This window comes from Orbicella franksi, chromosome 11, assembly GCF_964199315.1.
Source record: "Orbicella franksi chromosome 11, jaOrbFran1.1, whole genome shotgun sequence".
Classification (NCBI taxonomy): domain Eukaryota; kingdom Metazoa; phylum Cnidaria; class Anthozoa; order Scleractinia; family Merulinidae; genus Orbicella; species Orbicella franksi.
In genome coordinates this window covers 25,009,841-25,030,760 of record NC_138155.1, presented here as the reverse complement: position 1 = coordinate 25,030,760, position 20,920 = coordinate 25,009,841, and the positions used below count along the sequence as shown (strand labels likewise).

At 38.9% G+C, this 20,920-nt stretch overlaps 2 protein-coding genes across 3 annotated transcripts in view; one reads left to right on the top strand and one right to left on the bottom strand.

Moving 5' to 3' along the window:
- Positions 1-20,920, top strand: part of LOC145460439 (uncharacterized) — a 335,154-nt gene that overhangs the window by 19,557 nt on the left and 294,677 nt on the right. The gene's annotated exons all lie outside the window — the stretch shown is intronic.
- Positions 1,642-13,811, bottom strand: LOC145460438 (histamine H2 receptor-like). 2 transcript variants are annotated; one of them, XM_081445261.1, is made up of 4 exons: positions 13,443-13,811; positions 6,198-6,314; positions 3,720-4,038; positions 1,642-2,657 (listed from the first exon to the last, which is right to left on the bottom strand). In XM_081445261.1, exons 2-4 carry the CDS (start codon positions 6,280-6,282, stop codon positions 1,940-1,942), a joined length of 1,122 nt encoding a protein of 373 aa, XP_081301387.1. In that variant the 5' UTR covers positions 6,283-6,314; positions 13,443-13,811; the 3' UTR covers positions 1,642-1,939. The 2 variants fall into 2 exon arrangements, with proteins under 2 accessions (XP_081301387.1, XP_081301388.1); XM_081445262.1 differs by lacking the exon at positions 13,443-13,811 and having other exon boundaries at positions 6,198-6,855.

The window sequence follows — 20,920 nt, the reverse complement described above, 5'->3', positions numbered from 1 at the left end:
TGTCTCCTATAGTGATGATATATAGTCTGTATTCTCACCACATAGTTGCTTGAATATATATCAAGCTGTGAGGAGAAACTAGAAGTTGATCACTTCTAAAAAAAATTGTTTATGAACTCCACATCTCAATGAAATGATTAAACGTTTAATGAGAAATTGCGAGCGAAACCAAACTTCTAAATTTCAGTCAAATAGTGATCTACACATTTTATTTCATCTCTTTGCAACTCTACAAGGTAAGACAAACAAGATAGAGCCACCCAACGGATCATTTCGGTAGTTATATATTCGTGTAGTGGCCAACTACTCTTGACAAATAACTTGTTTTCATTCAAGAACTTAACACACACACATTTAATTCACAAAACTGAAACATCTCGGCGACAACGTCTGAGGGTCTGAATGATTCGCTGCAACTAAAAGAATTTGTTCGCTATAAACTGTGTACAACTGAAAAGCCAGCAAAGAAAACTGAGCTACTGCTTTGCTTATAAGTTATCATGGCCAGCTCCAATAATGGCGGTAAACCGTATACGCTCACATGGCGAGAATTACGTCGAATTGCGCCTGCGTAATCTATAGGCTACTTTGATAGCTTCAGTATGTATCGAACACGAAATGAAGCCTACAATTTTAAGACCCTTTATCCCCTCCACTTTTATGTGGGTAAAGTGAAGTGTCACCACGAACTTTCGTCGGTATGAAAACTATAGCGCCTATTGTTTTCAGATGGATAAATATGTCGTTTGGGTACCGAAAAATACCGACAAAAATCCAACAACGATTTTCCGAAAGACAACAGCTGCTAACTTATAAAGGTTTTTCGGGAAGAGGACCAAGATAAATTCGAGACGACTCAATCTACCCCAGAAAGACTGAACAATTAATATTAGAATTTTATAGCGCGGCCTACAATTAACATCAAGTTACAGAGCTTTAAAAGCACTCAAGACACTGAAGTAGCCTGAAACAGCGTTTTAAAGCATTTGAGAGAAAAGTGTCGTAGGGTGCCTCTGACAAGAGAGAGGGAAGGAAGGGTGGGGGTTTCAGCTCCACCAGGCAAACCACGAGGTATTGGCTTCAAACGCGTTTTGATAAAGGACTCCAGTTATTATATTCTGGCATAAATTCAAGAGAGATATTACCACAATGGTTAACTTTAATTCTAAGTACAGCACCTTTTATACAACTTTTCTTCAAGGACTCTGTGGGTAACGCTCTATATATATATACAAATGAATCTTACCTATGTTAGTAAATTTGACTGTCAAAAGTACATGTATTCATCCTTCACTTGGTGATCAATCTCTGTATTCTCATGTTTATATACTGATATCTCAAGGAGAAAATAAACGCTGATCAAGTAAATCAAATGGGAGAGAAAAATTGACCAGAAAACCTGAGAGATACTACAAGTTGTCTCCATAGTTAAATCCCTTAGCCATTTCGCATTCTGCGCTGGCCGCCACTCTTCCTCAGAGCTATCGATCACTGTATTTAACCTAGAGACTAGATCATAGTCTCATGATTCAACCTATGAGAAAATTGGTAACATATAATTGCTGTTTTTAAGCATCGTACGGCAACAGAGCACTTTTTCCATCTTTAAATAGCCTCCTCTAAACACAAGGGGGGGGGGGGGGTTCGGAGAATTCGAGACAGTCATCGTCGAGGGTTTGCGTAATTGTCGAGAATTCTGACAATCCCCCTCGTGTTTAGATGAGGCTATGTAAACACTTAACTGCTTTATTGCTTTGTTGCTTTTACAAAATATTTCTCAAAAATACGCGCGAATCTAAAACGTCACAGCAGTGTTTATATACTCTCATCTAAACACACCTATCGACCAATGAGAGCGCGCGTAGTATCTCAGTTATTTTATTTAAAAAAACGCTTATTAACGATTGCTAGGCTATCGGCTCACAAGATATTTACCAACTCAAGCTACTGTCCTACAATTGTTTCTTATTTTCCTGCTGCCAACTCTGGCAAAGGACTTCATGCGGACTTTCCCACCAGGTGTTGCTAAAGTTGCCTTCAAAATGGCGGACTTTGAAGTCGACGTAAAACTAAGTTCCAGTGCTAGTGGACGTACAGGTATGTTTTCGAAGATGGCTTTGCGGAAGTCTTGTTTGCCAAAGATGTACATGCACGGGTTCAGTAATGATGCAAGATACCTCAAATAAAGGATGACATAAATTAAAGTTATCGGCAGCTTATTAAGATCGAACCTCCGAAGTCCAGCGTATGGCAGCCAGCAAATGATGTACACCAGCATCATGGCGGCAAAGATGCCTACAGCTTTCCATTCATGCCGGCCTCTGATTCTTCCCGAATGTGGCACAGAGATGTTCTGCAGTCGAATATTGCGACTCTGTCGAGCGATTGCAAAGGTGATCCTCACGTAGGTGTAAAACATGAATGCAACAGGGAGGAAGAAAAACAAGGTCTGAAAGATGATATCGTAAATAAACTCTTTCTTCATGAAGTCGGCTGAGAAGTCAGGATCGTGCGGGTCTTGGGAGACTGGAACGAGCCAGGTCAACTGCACCAATGATGCAACCGCTGACAGTAACCAAATAAGCACAATGACCAGAATGCACCTGGATTTTGTCACAAGTGATGAATAGTGGAGAGGATGAATGATGGCTAGGTATCTGAAATAAAGAGTTATAGAGTTAGGGTGAAAAGTACGTGTGCATGGTCGTTAACTGCAGTGTAGCAACAAGGAAAAATCTCTCAGTCATAGAAACGTTTCCTTCACTGGTTTCTATACATTTTTTATGCTTGATCAAAACGCAAATTCAGGCTATGGGGTGATTGCATAGGCTGCACGTTTTATCTCAAAACATTGTTCACATCGGTTGTTTTGTCATTTTCCCCTTACCTTTACAATTTTGGAATTTCACATATCGGTGTAGAAGAAATATACAAATTCGTATTTTTGCAGTATGATAGCGAGGATACGTTAGATTTTCCACTCATATGACGATTTTTCTGTAGTATTTCCTTCATTGTTACATGGCTTTTAACTGAAAAATTATTCTTAAATTCAGGTAGCGAAAAGAACCTTGTCTCCACAAGTTTGAAGTAGAAGAAAACGCAAAAAAAACAGACGTCTGCCATGTTATTTAGCTCTTATTAGCCGAGCTGGAGGTCTGTATGGGAGAATCTTGACCGAGGTGTTGAGTACAGACCGAACGCAGTGAGGTCTGTACACACGACCGAGGTCAAGATTCTCCCATACAGACCGACTTAGCTCGGTTAATAAGATGTTTATTATATGGCAAAGAAGAAAACTTTAATTTTTTTAATGTAACTGGTTTGCTGACATTTTGCTTGCGAACGGCGATGAGCTTAACTCAAACCTGCCGAAATTTGCTCGTTCTCTTTACATTTTTTTGTCATCAGGCTTTTTGGCACTTCCATAAATGATTGAGAAGAAAATACAAGAAAATGGTGAACATTTTTGTATTTTAGTTTGCTACTTTGTCAACGCAAAATGACTGACCGGTCTAGATGTCGGTCTAGATGGGTAAATCTAGACCGCGGTCAATATCGATTTCAGCCAATCAAATTCGTGAATTCGGTAGTTCCCAATCCTTGTGGGACACAGCCATATAATAAATTTGATTAATATTCAGCGCGCACAGCAACTCTTTGATTCTACTCATACCAAACCGTCCAAGTATATATTTGTATTACAACCTGAGACCTACCTATCGGTAGTAACGGCCATCAGATGGCACACGATCGATACGGAGATGAAGCGTGACATCTCTTCTTCCGCTACACAAACCGCTGACTGCCGGATAATATTACACGTGATAAACATCGGCACGGCAACCAGGCCTGTAAGTAGGTCGGACGTGGCCAGGCTACACAGCAGCAAATTGGTGATCGATCGCAGATATTTTTTCTTTGCCATCAACAGTAAAACCAAACCATTGACAGTCAGAATTAAAAGAGCCTGGACAATTGCAGGAATATCTGCTGCAGGGTCAAAATACTGGTGTATTTCACCGTTCAATCCGTCATCTGCAATATAGATATATAATATTTGATATATTCCCGTTTTCGTTGTTGTTGTTGTTGTTGTTGTTGTTGTTGTTGTTAGAAAATGCTATTTCTTAACAAATAGATTATGAACTCGAGATTTCTGTCGCCTGATAGTTGACGAAGGCGCAGCTTGAGTCCACTATCTCCATAGAAATCAAGAGCAAATAATCTCATTGTTTTAGTATAAATCTACTTGTCGTTCAAAACTTCTTCTAAATCCTCCTCACAGACACGTCGAAAACACACAGAAGCGGCCGTCTTTTTGTTAACAAACGCACTCGGCTAGGCTACTCACTATCTACAACAGAATAGATAGTGAGTAGCGTACATCAGCCAACCAGAGAACGGCATTTGTGATAGAACGCCTGTAGATTTATACTGAAACTCGATAAAAACACAGAACTAACGACTTGACGATGGCGCGAGCAACAAGAGTTTACGTTTTAAAATCGAAATAAATAAGTGATTTTCCCTTATTTTAATTTCTCGCAGGGTACATGTTTTCTAAGAAGAAATAAAAAATATTTTCTCCGTGTTTCTATCGCGAGTTATAGAACATGCTGTGAAACACTCGTGCAAGTTTGGGAAATCCCCTTTTCACCCAAAGTTCCCGTCGCCTTTCCATAACTCGATGGAAACACGGAAAATGCTTTCTTTTAAGTAAACTGCCAGTTTCAAAACGCTCTGACTGAATTCAATCTGTCATAAAAAAGTTACAAAGGTTGTCACATATGCAGTCTTTAAAATAACAGAGAGGTTGTCAGTCGGCAGGTGAAACCCAAAAAACCGTGGCAGTAAAATATTTTCATCTCTTTATATTTATTGTCCAACTGAACAGTGCAAAATAAACTCAGCACAATTCACTTGCCAAAGTCATGCTTGTTTATTCGAGCCTGTTCTCTCAGAGTAGAAAGTCCCGTTGAATTCATTAGGTCATGCTAACCTAAGGAAAACCGTCCCTGATCTTTTCACACCGACACGCTATACATTCTTTTTTATATATATCTTCACACTGAACACTAGCCACACATAAACGATCTCCATGAACTAATATATTCTATCACAAATGAAGACAAACCAGATAATTTCGTACCACAAAAATTGGCAAAGACTGAAGATTCTTATTTTTCTGCCGATTTTGCTGAGGCTGAATATATTCTCGTGAATATTCTTAGATCATAGCGTATAACATTTCTGTTTTCGAATGTAGTTGGTGTTTGAATGGTGTTAAAGTAATTTTGGAGCCAACCTGCAGGTATTAGAACCTGACATGACCGACACAACGTCTTGCAGAAATGATATTAGCATGGAACATATGGCTAGTGCTATTTTTCTTGCTTTTTGACTAGTTTTGCCGTTTCAGAGAAACAAAGGATTTTATACGGTTTAGTTAAAAAGATATAGTTGTATTGTATTTACAAATTTTCAACATACAAAATTATATTATTTTCAAAATTTCAGCCTCGAGTTTATTCTTAAAATATTTCTAAAAAGTTTGCAAATATCATCCTCGATATTCTTATAAAAAAAATAAACAGTTTAGCTAGATCGCGCTGGAGCAGGAAAGGCGATAAAGAAGACTACTGACCTAGATACGGCTCGAGAAAAGGCCAATGAAACATTTTCATCTTTGACTGAACGTTTTTATATATCTAGACCATAAAATCCATAAATTGACTTCAGCATCGAACACTGAATGTCAGTTGAACATGTACATAAACAGGTGCGCTCAAAATCCCACCCCAAGATATCCTCTATATAATACTGAACTATCTCGTTTTTGCGGGCATTACGCCAACATGGAAATTCTAGCTTTTGGGCTTGGAAAAAAGCTGAGTAATCATATACATTTCTGTTAATGCGGCCAGATTTTGGCACCAATGACCCGTACTTGCATTGCTCGTTAATTATATCAGGCTGGGACTTCCATTTCAAACTTAAATTTTATGCTTAATCTCTTTTCTTTCAAGGTTTTTTTGTACCTTTACAGACAGAGAGTACAGACTACATTGACTGTGTAAACGTACCCATTTAAAATAATGATGTCGTGGGAATATATGAATTTCTGCCAGGCTGAGTTTTCTTTTTCTCAGAGCTGTCTTGGTCGCAACGTTATTGATGTTAAACATGATTCTTACCTTCTCCTGTGTCGTTTGGAGATGGAAATCCAGTTGAATTGTTGTCCAAAAAAGAGCTGTTTCGTAACGAAGAGTTTTTAGCCATTGTTGTCAACTCTGAAGATCCGTCTGCAAAGTCTAAAACAGACAATAAATAGAGTTAACAAATATGACGAGACCGAAAAAAAAAAGAGAGAGGAATTGAACCTCAATTTACATATAACTGTCTTCGAAGATAAAAATATAAAGCGCTTTTGAAAATGTGACAAGTATTCCCATTTAAACACCAACCTTGATCACAAAATTCGATTCGAAGCGTCAATACTTGGGCGAAGTCGGGTCTTACAAAAGAAAGCAAATACCACCTGCTGGTTTCTTTGAATAACACCAAAAAAGTAAAGTTGACTTAAATGAGAACTGACTGTGCATAATTTATGGATAATTAATGCACTTGGTACAATGAAGAATCGAACAGACAGGCATTTCGTCTTACTTAGAGCACGTTCTTTCTCTGACGGATTGAAGTACGAAGGAAATCAATTATTTCAATGGCACCACCAAATGTACCATTTACAAGTTGAAAAGTTGTTTTTTTGTTTTAATAGATTGAGACACGCACCAATTTATCTGGCGTGAAAATATAGCGATTAGAAATAAAATCAAACAGAACTGAAAATAACCAGAACGTGACGCGGACAAAACAGTGTCTGTTTTTCTTGTGTTGCTTTTTTGAAAGGTTAGTACATGTGAGACTTATCATGTATTACAGATAGGGCTCTTCATGAGTAAAAAAGCTGTTATAATATATTATAACGCTATCCATTAAGCGGTAAAATATCCCATGCACGTTTTGAACTATAGTTAGTGATACATTTATCGAGATAAGAAGTCAGAATTATTAAACGACAGAAAAACACTTAGAACGTGAGATATGGGGGAAGAAATGGAAAATGGCACGCATCAATCTCTCAAAGACCGAGCAGCCGGCAAGCACCCAGAAATAATAATATTATTTTATTTCAGTTTTGTGCAAACCTGAAATATAAGCGATGTGTACATATACCCTTAAATTTTTCAAAACTTTCTCACAATAAACCCAATGTGAAGGACCCATTTCATCCACAAAACTCTTTTTTGGGCAAATTACACCTGCAATTTAAAATAGTTGCAAGAAATAACGCATTAGCTTATATCACGGCCGTTAAATTTTAAAGCTGGCATATGATACCCACAGTTCTATAGAATTGAGTGGCCTTCACTGAATTTAAATAGCGATGCAGGCTTTTTTCATAGAATTTTCAATTTTTTCTGGTCTGAATTCTCGGCAAGTAAGAAGAAGCCGGATATATATTGATAATGTATACGATAAAATTCTTATTGAAAGAGCTTATATGGATTCATTCTGTACTGAAATGCCAATCGACTGATATGATCTCTGAGAGAACAATCATAACTGCGTGATCAAAGTAGCAGGATTGTATCTGTTTTATGTCTCATAACCTCGACAAAAAATATTTTCACGTCATCGATCGCTAGCCCTACCTGGTGCATAAGCGATCGATATTTTCACTTCGGTAGCTCAACATTTACAACCCTGTTTGTTGTTTGTCCATTCGAGGGCTAATACGTGATAACAGGTGCCTCTCGAAATACTGCACTTAAAGGAGTTACGACACGGTTTGCGCATCTTGAAAAGTTTAGCCTAAATTTTTCAAGTTCGTCGTTTGTAATCCGTGTTAATCTTCTCCATCCTTAACCATCCTTGTTCCTTTATGGTTTGTTATTATCTCAGATGTTTTTCCATCTTAGTAAACTACTATCAGGTTTCCTTCAATTTAAAGGTAATTCTGTGCAGGACCAGTGACTCAAAATACCATGACTTTAAACTTACTGCATATGTTCTGTTTTCAATCCTAACCTTAACTGATTTTTTAGTAGGGACCCCAATGTCTTGTTTGGTTATCGAACGTTGGCAGTTTCCTAATGTTCACTTCATCTTGCCAATTGGTACCAAATATACGACTGAACTTGAATAAAACGATCCTGTAGAGCAAGGCAGGACCGTAGCTAGAAAGAAATTATGACTGAGGCAATTTCCATGTTTAAATTCTCTTCCTAGGTATTTAAATAGTTATTAACTATGGTATTAAGCAGTTTTTTTTACTGTCCCCCTTTAAAAAACAGAAACTATACAGAAACGAAAAAATGACTGAAGCAAGTGCCTCGGTTTGCCTCATAGTGGCTACAATCCTGCAAGGTAGATCGAGCGCTGGCTAGTATTTTGAGGAAGCAAGTACTGACAGTATTACAAGAATGTCAGTACATTGACGTTCCTTGATTCTGTGTCAGGATGTTGGTTGAGAAATCTAAAAGTACATTCTGGAGAAATGTTGAATCTTTTAGCAATTATATGGTCTCTTTTAGTCGATATTTCTTTGCAAGTTCCTTTGCAAACCAGCTCACTGTTCTTTTGCTTATTCTAAGGTAAGCTTCTATTTCCAGCCCTAGTTTTTTTTTCATCGCATACAGTGATGTTTCGTACGTTGTAGTTTCGTATTTCGCATCCTTTGTACTGCCTGTATGGCATGTAAGGCCTCGTCACAGCGACTGTCATTTTGTTCATTTATTAAGCAATAACCTCGCATTTTCCTTCGGAGACCAAGTTTCAAAAGCTTCGAGGACTGAACTTTAGGGTCACTCAGCTAAAAATACTTACTTATGACTTACTTATTTGATTGTTCACATTTGGCATGACAAGGCAAAAAGTTATTAGTAGTTATTATTCTCTATTGCTGGAGATTAAAGGATTAATCAAGTACTGAAAAGTGCTGTAACCTTCGGGGTTATCAAGCGATGTTAAAATTTCAGCTTATGCGCGAGGTCGCACGTAGAAGATCAATTGAGTTCTCACGCGATGCTTTGGCCGTCTGGTAATACGTCTTCCGTTTAAATAAACTTTGATTTAAAAGCCTCTGTCTCAACTTATAAAATCTCCTTACTGAGACTCACACATTTTTTCTTGTAATAGTTGGGAGATTTTCTCAATCTCTTAAGTCGTGATTTTCTTGATTTTTATCGCGACCACTACCTTAGATCCCACCAACTTCTTTCATGATTTTATGTCTAATCTGAGGAGAAATCAGTCTTGGGCATTGCGGGATTAGGAGATTTTTTCAAATATAATTTAACATTTGCGCAACACCTGCATGACTACCTGGCAAGATTGAGCTTTGCTGCGTTTTAGATAAATAAAGCACGTAATTGTGTAGGATATTGTGAAATATTCTACACAAAACAACTGATTCCAAAAAAAAAATCATTCCATGAGCACGCGTTGAATATGGGTTGGCTATAACCGTTTCATATCCAACAAACGCGAGCTAGCGCCTAACTGTTTTATTGAAAACGTCCCCAAACTAGAGAAAATAAAATAAAATGTTCCAAAAAATTACATGCACGCTTACCATATTTTTAGAGCATGATAAAAATGGCTCATATACCAAGATGGTTAAGCCAATGAAAACTCTTGGGATACATTATCCAATGATAAAGCTTTCAATAAAAGTGAGTAATCCCCCGCGTGCCAGGTTACCACGTGTGCCAAGTATTACGGTGGGACAAGAGGCCCAAGAGAGTGGCCCTTATCATAAGTAGATTAAGGTATTACTTGTACGTGAGAACATTAAAATTTCGTTCTTATCAATAGGGTGTATCTGTGTGGGGTTAAACGCTTAATCCTATGCAGTGATAAGCATATAATTTGTTCTTAAAACATCAGTGTCTTGTCAAAATCACATGAAACAAGTAAGTGAAGAAAATCATCAGATTGAGATTAACACTCTGTCCTGCAGTGCATGTTGATGTGACATCAAATTCCCAGCTCTGGCTTAGAAGAAATGTGGAGCAAAGAGTATGAAGAATTATACGTGGAGATAAGGACAGTACCAGTCAATAGCGAGTAATAACAAAGCAAAAAAAAAAAAAAAAAAAAAAGACCAGTATCATTTTGCAGTGAAGACATTTTTCTAACTTCAAGACTTTGGACCAAAATTTTTAATTCAATTCTGTTGTCTGTGAATTGTTTTCTAGGCGCTATGTGATAAAAGCCAGGTACAATTTACCAGTTTAAAATATCATTGTCAATCGTTGCTTCAAATAGATTTGGCCTTTTTTAATCTGCCCTCGTGCATACTTTCAGAACCCAGCCTGTCTAGGACCCAGTCTAGAACCTAAAGCTAGAATATTACGCAACCTATTCTTGTCAATAAAATCGCGCAGCCTTGCGATTACAGTTGCAACATCTGAACATGACACAAAAAACAAAATAACAACAAAAATAAACAACAAAAAAATATATTCAATCTTCACATTCTTGTTGAATATAGTTGTTGATACTCCCACTACGAAGGATTTATCGACCTTTAAGAGCTCCCAGTCCCCCAACCCCCTTTCCCCTCCTCCTCATTCCCGTAAGGAACTTTCACATACAATAGCATGATACTAATGTAATCAGGGGAATATTAAAAATAATATCGGTATATACTTTTGAAGAATAAACGTCACTGTTGTAAAGCTGATATCGATCTGTAAACATGTTTTTTAACACGAAACTTGGGGTGGCTTGAACACAGATAAACGTGTTTACACGGCCTATGTTTATGACTTACCTATTTGATTGTTCACATTTGTTATGACAAGGCAAAAACTTATTATTCTATATTGCTGGAGATTAAAGGATTAATCAAGTGCTGCAAAGTGCTGTAACCCTTGGGGTTATCAAGCGATTTTAAATTTTCAGCTTATGCAGGGTCGCACGTAGAAGATCAGTTAAATTTAGTTCTCACGCGATGCTTTGATAGTCTGGCAATATGTCTTCCGTTTAAATAATCTTTTTTAAAAGCCTGAATCTCAACTTAGAAAATCTCCTTACTAAGGCTCGTACATTTCTTCTTGTAGTAGTTGGGAGAATTTCATCAAGCCTACATCAAGGTACAAATTCTCTCCTAGATCGTCATTATTTCAAAATCAATTTGACTTTTTATGGCGACCACTGCCTTAGATCCCGTCAACGTCTTTCACGATTTTGTGTCTAATCTGAGGGGAATTCAGTCTTGAGCATGTAAACCTAGTAGCTCTTTTATGTAATTTAACATTTGCGCAGCAATTTTGAACTCTGTTTAAAACCATGCAAACACCAGGCTACCTGGCAAACTTACGCTTTGCTCCGTTTTAGATAAATAAAGCACGTAGCTGCGTAGGATGTTTTTAAATATTCTACACAGAGCAATCATTTCACGAGCGCGTGTTGGATATGAGTTGGCTACAACAATCTCATATCCAACAAGGGCGATTGGACTGATTGTTTTTTAAAAGATGCCTCCAAAATATAGAAACCTACTAAGAATAAAAATTAAAAACGCCCCAAAACTTATGCGTACGCATACCATGACAGCTAATTAAGCCAATGAAAACTCTTTAATTGCATTATCCAATGATCAGTTTTTAATAAAAGTGAATAATCCCCTGAGTGCTAAGTTACCACGTGTGCCAAGTATTACGGTGGGACAAGAGGTCCAAGAGAGTGGCCCTTATCATAAGTAGATCAAGGTATTACTTGTACGTGAGAACATTAAAATTTCGTTCTTATCAATAGGGTGTATATGTGTGGGTTAAACGCTTAATCCTATACAGTGATAAGCATATAATTTGTTCTTAAAACATCAGTGTCTTGTCAAAATCACATGAAACAAGTAAGTGAAGAAAATCATCAGATTGAGATTAACACCTCTGTCCTGCAGTGCATGTTGATGTGACATACAATTCCCAGCTCTGGCTTCGAAGAAATGTGGAGCTTAGAGTATGGAGAATTGATACGTGGAGATAAGGACAGTACCAGTCAATAGCGAGGTTGTGGGTGGAATTAAGTGACAGGAGACTATCGGTCAAAATTTTAGAACGTAACTTTCATATTTTATGTAAAAGAGGAGGGCGTGGCGGTTGGGGAAAAAACGCTCCTCCCTTTTTCCTCCCCCTTTTAGCCCGGGTGCGTAGACTACCCTCAATACATAGGACATCTGCATTCCTATCTGAACGGAGTCTGAACAGAGAAACACACGTATTCAGGAAGTTCCCTCAGAAACGTCTGGAAATTTGTCCCTGGGGGATTTTTGTCCCTGCCCGTGCTATCATTTTCCCGAACCTTTGCAAGGTAGCGTCAGCAAGACAACAAACTCAAGAAAAAGACCAGTATCATTTTGCAGTGAAGACATTTTTTAACCTCAAGACTTTGGACCTAAATTTTTTTTATTCAATTCTGTTGTCGGTTATTTTTTGTCTATGTGATAAAAGCCTGGTACAATCTGCCAGTTTAAAATATCATGGTAGCTTGATCGACAACTCCACGTTTAGACGGAAATATGAAACATTGTCATCAATCGTTGCTTTAAAGTATTTTCATCTGCCCTCATGTAGACCTTCAGAACCCAGCCTCACCTGTCTAGAATCCAGTCTAGAACCAAAGCTGGAATATTACGCAACCTATTCTTGTTAATGAAATCGCGCAGGCTTGCGATTACAGTCACAAATTCTGAACATGACACAAAAAACAAAATAACAAAAATACATTCAATATTTACATCGTTGTTGAATATAGCTGTTGATACCCCCGCTTCGAGTCTTCAAGTGCCCCCCTTCCCGCCTCGGAACCCCCTTTCCCCTCATGCCCCATTCCCGTAAAGAACTTGCACACTGTACAAAAGCCTGATACTAATATAAACGGGGGTATCTATATCAGTATATACTTTTGAAGAATAAACGTTACTGTTAATAAAGCTGATCTGTAAACGTGTTTTTTAACACAAAACATGGCTTGGCTTGAACACAGATAAACGTGTTTACACGGCCTACAACGACAACAAATATCAGCTTTGTTTGAGTCGAGACCAAAATATAAACCTCCTTAAGCGTGTACCCATTGGTTAATCGAAGTCAATTTATTATCACGAAAAATTATGTTCACATATATTTAAGAAGAAACTCATTTTTAGTGCTTAAATTAATAATAGAATTTCGTGGCTATGTGACCAATAAGTGTAGTTAGAAATAGTCCGCTATAAGCGAAGTCGACCGCTACAAAGTGTCAACAATAAACACAATAAATAAACCCGATATTTCGTGATCGAAGTTAATGTTTTTGCCTTGCACGATAGGTTTTAAACAGAGTAAATATAACTTTAGATGACTGACTATTAACAATGTTTTCCTTACCTTCGGTGAGTTTCGATGAATTTCCTGCGTCAGAAAAAAAAAGCGTCGGAGTTGTGCCAGACGAGAAACGGAACTCCGTCGCTCGCAAAAAGTTGATGATCACTACTATTGGCCGCTGTTTTGGAGATATTCCGCTGTGGTAAAGTACCTGCAGCACACGAGGGGATTTGCGAATCAACCCTTGCGCTTCCCTCAAGGACAAAGTAATTTTCGACGAGAAGTTACAGAAGCAGCTTCCGAGATACCGCCTTCAACTGCGCGTTTTCTGATATAAGCACCGCGGTCTGGAAGCGTGAACTATTACCCGTTATCTTCTATGTCACAACAAGAATTGAATTTCACATTCAAGAGGCTGCTCCGTTCTGATAAACGTCCTAATTATCAGTAAGATATAAAGCTCATTATGCGGCCGAATTTAAAGACAGGGGCTTCACGTTATTGGTCCAAACTGAAAGATTTTGTCTTTGCGTTTGAAAAGCGGACAATGCGTCGTTTTAATCTGGTTCTCTTTGAATTGAATCGAACATTTAATTTGACATATTGCGCACTTCATAATGAGAGAAAGCTTGAAGTTTTCCGGCTTGTGGTATAATGAAGCAATCTAGTGATAATTACGGACCACAGATGTTACTGGCTTGGATTAGGGGATGTTTATACTGCAATTTGTACCATTATTTGGAGTTATTTTCGGCCAAGAACTCAGGAAATTATTGCCATGTTTTCATAATCGAGTTATCTGTAAGTACAATCTGCCTTGAGGTTTCATCGCAGCTTGTTATGAATTAGCCCTCTGTAGCAGAGTTGAGCAAAAACTACTTCGTCAAATTTAGATTTTCCCTGGCAGAATAGAATCCTGGGTCTTGATAGAGCAGTTATTTGAGGCACAAGCAAAGAACATGACTATATTGGCCAAATGGCAAGAAATAAAAATGAAAACAAAATTGTGACCCTTTGTGTTCTCCATTTGGCATCCCAAATTGCTATTTTTCATAACGGAACGGGCGAGCTGACCTCTAATATCCTAATAGCAGATAAAGGGATTATGATATCGGAATATTTGGCATTTCAGCTGTCGTCTGTGTGTCATCACGGCTAACCGACAAAACTCGGCCCGTTCCTCTACAGGCGCTAATTCCAAAAGAGTGTTTGATAATTGATGCAAAACAGCTTGCAAACTCATTTTTTTTGTGGTCATTTCGAGTTCGGCACGCCGGCGACACTGGCATTCTTTCAGGTCAGTAATGACTTTGTGTTTATTTGTTTTTTCCTTAATGTGTGCCCTAAAATTATCTGAACAAACAGTTCTTAGATTTGAGCCGTAAATAGCTCACATGGAAAATCCCAGGAATTTCTAGATTGAAGCCCTTTTCGTGCAGATTGAAGTGTCCTTCTTTGTGTTTGTAATTGCGTCAAGTAACTGGCATAAAGCGTTATTTAATTACCCTGATTTGAGCACAAAATTTTGTCAATTTAGACTACCCTGGTAGTAATCTCTTGTAGTTCCTTCTCGAAATTTATGGCTGTCTTGATCTACAAGCGCAAGCGAACTCTGGAAGTCCAACATGAGCTAACATAGCGTTGCAGTACGAGTTCAAATTACTGTTGCAATGCAAGTGGTTACATTACATGTAGTAGTTACGTAAAGGCGGCAGTCACATTTTCTACTGGAGGATAAAAAGTCTCACCCCTTGTTAAATAATAGTTTTACAAACACACCAATTAAATGCCTAATACAACCTGCTTAGAGAAAGAAATTTTACGAAAAAAATTAACGGTTAGAAGTCTTAGACACCAGTTTTAAACGCTTTCAAGATGTATTGAGATGCCGCTATCTCTAGAACATTTACACACAGGCCTTTAACTGCGTTTCGCCGGTCTTTAATGATTTTACATCTCGTGATTTTCGCGCAAAATGGAGTCAGCTTTCCCTCATTTTACCGCAGATTTGGCTGTGAACTTATAGAATCCGGTCTGTGGATGTGGCGAACATCACGGACTGACACGAACCATTTTAGTTTCAGTCATGTTGAAAAACGTTGCCGTGTTCTGTAATTAGCGTAAGAGGCGAATGCGCTCAGCGTTTCCCGGCCGTTTCCTTGATGAAACTTCGTCGCGGTTTTTAATCCTTCCTTCTCTAAATAATGTCCACCAATGAGAATGAATGAGTATAGAAAAGAAAAAAAAAATGCCGGTTTGAAGTGACCCTGCTTCGATGGACAAGCACTCCATCCAGGGAGAAAGACGGGGGAGAGGGAGGGTACAACAATCCGTAGTTACTTCATAACAGGACCGTAGCCAGAAAAAAAGACGTGACTGAGGCAATGTCCATGGTTAAATTCTCTTCCAAGGTATTTAGGATGTTTATGATCATAAACAGCAAAACGGTCTTGCATTAGACAGCCGGGAACTCCGATACAATTTCTAGCGGCAGTCTCAGTCACTTTGGCCGGGGTACAAAGAGGCTTCGAGAAGTCTCTCTTTAGCTCGAAAGCGGCGTGGGGAAGGACCCAAAACAAGTGAATTTGTGCAAACGTGACTGTGTATTTGTTCACGGCTTCGCATTTCAAGCTCAACCTCACGACCGCTCGCTTGTCCTGCGTTCTTCTTTGCATGCGTTCTTTCCCGTAGAGTTTCGCGCAAAAGAGAGACTGCTCGTTGTCTAGGGTACAAAGGGCCTTGCACCTTTTTCACAAAAGGAGTAGTAAGCTTATAGTCGGAAAGGAAACTTTCGGTCTGAGAAAGCACTGTGTGCACTGTTTCACGTTTTTTGTTTTGGTAAAGGGGATCTACACGCAATCTGACAAACACTATCAAATTTAAGATCGTTTTATTGATGATATCGGGAATTCCAAATTTAATTTTCTCAACGTATCCGGGCGTGAATGCTATTTTATGGGAAACACATGTGGGCCATCTTCGTTAGATTGAGACCTTTTGCGACAAGAGCCGTCAAGGGAAGAGGAAAAACACCTTCTAAAAAACGCGCACACTGTGATTGGCTAAACGCTGTGCAGAAGCACAAAGTGATATGTTTTCCACAGGTGTATTTTTGGGTTATGTTCTATAGGTATGGAAAATCAAGCGTGTTTAGAATGGGAACATCTAAATTTAAATAGGGAGAACTCAAAACAGCTGTGAAATCATTTATCTCGGTTCGGCAGCGACTTCTAAAATTCTAAAAATGCAGATTTTTATTTCTTATAAAAAAGAACACTGCATTTTGTCGGTACAAAAATACGACATTCCCCGATCTTGGTCAGTAGCGTGTGTTACAGCCGCCGTCTCCAAAAGAAAAATCCGAGACCGACTGTTTCTCTTTCGGAGAGGGAGGTCGGTGACATAGACTATCTTTGCATCTTTGACGAAGGTCGCTACAACTCAGAATTATCTTTTTGACCACCGAAAGCACATTAGCTCCAGATACAAAAATTAGCTATGTTGCTTAGAAAACGACTCCATCGATAAATAAAGAACCCTGAATCAGGTAGGTTCGATTACCAGCCGCTGTTCGGGAAAGACCGGACTCGAGAAAGCGGCGGAAATCGAGCCTATGAATCAGGGCACGGTATTTTGGGTTATTTTGGTCAAATACGAGATAACCTTGAAATTGAAGGAAACCTGAAAGTAGCAGTTCACTATAATAGAAAAATACCAAAGAGATAATAATAAACCATAAACGAACAAGGATGGTTAAGGATGGAGAAGATTGACACGGATTACAAACGACGAAATTGAAAATTTAGGCTAACTTTCCAAGATGCACAAACCGGCGGACGTAGCTCCTGTAACTCTTGGCTCTGGCCGTCCCGTCGCATTTAACGGAATCCACGAATTAAGTCCTTTTTTACGTACTTGTCTTTCACAAAGTGAATCCAAAAGCCGGAATATGCAAAATTACCAGTTCACGCTTTGGAAATTTATGGCTTTTTCAACATCTTAAGGGGAGTTTCCGTTTCATAAGTCTGTGCTTAAAAATAGAACGTTTCCGCTTACTAATGTTTCCAGTTTCCGCACTGATATAATTCAAACTTTTCAACGTAAATATATTTATGTACATCCCCGGAAACCAATAAGTTATAAAATTTGTTTTGTTCTATTTTCGTGTCAGTCAGTGGAACAAGAGTGATTGTTTACTCCAAAACTCGAGCAGCCAACAAACAAATACAAAATAAAAATATAAAACTAAAAGAAAACATTTGACCTTACTAGCTTAACAAACAAACAAAACACTGAAAACACTGCACTTGAAATAGCAGGTGGGGGAATTTTGCTAGCCTCGATTTAACAGCCACCAGACTCGGCAGAGCGTAGGAATTCGCGCGCGAGTGCTTTGTCTCAGAGGTAGCCCACATGTATTTCAGACATTCTGTTCGTTACGATGCAGCACAAAAGAACTGCGGAGAGGAAAAGAGGAGAGCTCAAGAGAGACTTCGTACGAGGAGCGAACTTCTTCCCATGCCGCTCGTCCCCTATCTTTTCGTTCGCCTTTTCGCGTTGCGACCCAACTAACTGAACTCCTGGAAGAGGCGAGGTACGGAGGCGGAGCTTCTAACGAAATCGAAGCATCGAAGAAAATGTACCCTGCGAGTAGTTTGGTTTGTTCTACGCTGATAAAAGCTAGTGTTACGCCCAGATGGGTCTCCTTTAGGGATTTAATTCAGATGTTTCGACGGGCATCCCCGACCTTTTCACATGAGAGTCCGGGCCTCGAGGTTGTGCACTCAAGTTAGTCACTATGCACGTTTACATTTGGTTAGACAGGCAGCAGACGGATATCCTCATGCCGATCTTTATTGGCATTTAAATACCACTTTCAAAAAAGTAGGGATAAAACACTTAAAGTAAATTTAAAACAAAGAACTTGTTGACTGCCAATCTGAAGTTCGCGAGGTACAAACAATTTTAAAAATGCATGGTCCAACTCGCGGATGTTAAAAACAAATTACTTGGTGACAACTGCATTTCCTCTGAGAATGAGACTACAGTTTTCTCAATTCATCAGATGGCTTGATATCCAGGAAACTGAGAGCATTTTCTCACAACCCATTTCCTGATCACAATGAACTTGCATGAAAACGTAATGTTTGTCCATTTTAGATGAAAACTACTATCAAATAAAATTTCATATTTTATTGGACAGCATTCACCCTACGCCGGGGAAATTTGAAAACGCAGCTATATTTCTACGGTTTTGCCTACCGTCCACACTAATCCGTCACGAAAACGGAGCTTTTAGAAAACGCTCTTCAAACAGGAGAAATTTGAAAACGCCCGCTTTTGTTTTCGTTTGGACGGAAAACGTTTTGAAAATGGAGCTTCTCGACAACGATTTAGTCTTGGTAACGATAATCATGTGATTCCCTGACCGAGTTCTACTTAAACGCAAATCCAAAATGACCGGTGACTGTTGCGTTTTTAAATTCCTCCAGTGAAGTGTGCACGAGGCCTTAGATTTTCTTGATATCTTGGTTACCTCTTCACCTGTGAATTGGGTTAAACGATGCTCTAGTTTTATCACCTTTATGTGTTAATTGCATGGTCGTGACCTCGAATATTCATTTAGGAAATAGTAAAGCGTCACTGTGTCTTTTCCGTTCCACGCCCTAGCTGGGTTCAGCTGGAAAGCCGGCGCGAGTTATGATTTTACAACATTTTACAACTCTGTAATACTTTTTGAGTATAGTAATCGGTAACAGAAAATGGTATTATGGAAGTGCAAGTCTAACATTTAGGTTGAGAAAGAGACTATGATATAGATCCTAGTCTTTTGGTTTGAGCTATACCATATTTGAAACAATAATTAAAATAAAGCGGGTATCGTGTGAGACGAAATTTTTGCAGGAGTTTATTTTTGTGATTCGGTAATATCATTGTATTTTGCGGGAACTAGTTTTTTTGCGATTGTAGAGGACTTGTTTTTCTTCAGTGCTGGGTGCCAATTTTTGCGTTTTTCGCGAGGTCGCGTTTAATTGAAACATAGATTGAAATGACAACATTTTCGCAATTTTTACATTAAACTGCATGCAATTGACAAAAGAAACAAAATTAGAGAAGTAACGAAAGAGACTTTTTAAATAAATGGCAGAAACAAGATTCTACTTGTGATGTTTGTATGTATACTTTCGCCAGTGGCAACTTTTATATATTTGGCGAATCGTGGAAAAAACCGCAAAAATCGCAAAAATTTAGCGCCACACTGTATTTCTGGTTAATTGGCCCCTACATTGGCAGATCCGGGCAGTTAAAAGGAGCGGGGTTGCTGTTGACGAAAACTTTTCGACCCCTGATCTAGCCTTACATATGTCTTTCAGCCAGGTGACTTTCGGCCCGGGGTGGGGGGGGGGGGGGGGAGGGACTCGGACGGGGGTCCTCGTCGTACCTTTTAAGGGTTAAAAAGCAGCTTCGGAGCCTCGTAGGGTGTTCAGCCTCAAAGGGTCAACAGTGAAAGCTTTTGTAGTACCTTTTAAGGTGTTGAGCCGAAACAAATACTACAGGAGATATTTGTCAATCAACTGACCATTAAAGGAATCGATTTTATTTACCGTTTGGTTTATAATAAACTTAATATTAAACAGGATAGAGATTTATGACAAGGCTTTAACGAGTGGAAGGCATTCGAAGCAATCGACTTTATCGCTATCAAAAATTAAGTGTCAGTTGATGCGTTGTTTTTAAAATTTCAAGCCACGCCCACAAAACAGGATCTTGGTATCTCTTAGCAAATGCTTAGGGGTTCTTTTCAATATTTCCGGCGAGCACCCTTATTGGTTCTTTTTATATGGGTGTCCCCCCCGGCACTTTTTTTGGTACCCTCTCTAAATGCGTTGGTTACCAATGGACGATACATGAGAAGACGCACACGGCTTGTACTGTAAGTATCCCGGAGAGCTCCATACAATTCCTTATACTTTTAGTACAAGAAATTGTTGAGCATTATCTTAGGGCGCTCCAGGTTTCTTCACCCTATGATACCAACGAGGTGTTATAATCTGTTACGCCGACGATCGTCTGTCAGAAAAATATTAATTTTTGAAAGTAAACCAGAGACGAACAGCGGCGCACACCGGCTTACATGTGTCAACGAGCAATTAAATGCAGTGTGCTGTGTGAGTCATTCCTGACGCTCTACACTCTGGAATAAAAGCATTATTAGATCATGTCCAAAAGAACGTGAGCAGTGGGGAAAGACATGGAAGGAAAAAAGACGTGAGAGAGGAAGGGCAATGAATGTTGAAACTACGGCGAGGGCGGAAATCCTGATAAAACAAGTATTCGCGCTAATGATGTACGAATTACCAGAATTTAATGCACAACACGAAATCATCCTCTCCTTCTCTACTCAAACCAAGATTTACGATCTGAACTAAAAGATAACCAGGAGCCTACAAACGCATGCTCAAGTAAAGAGACGCGCAAGGGCCGACTAACATTTCTTGCTTACTCCATCAAAGTCATCACGATCAACGCTGAGCTTGCAT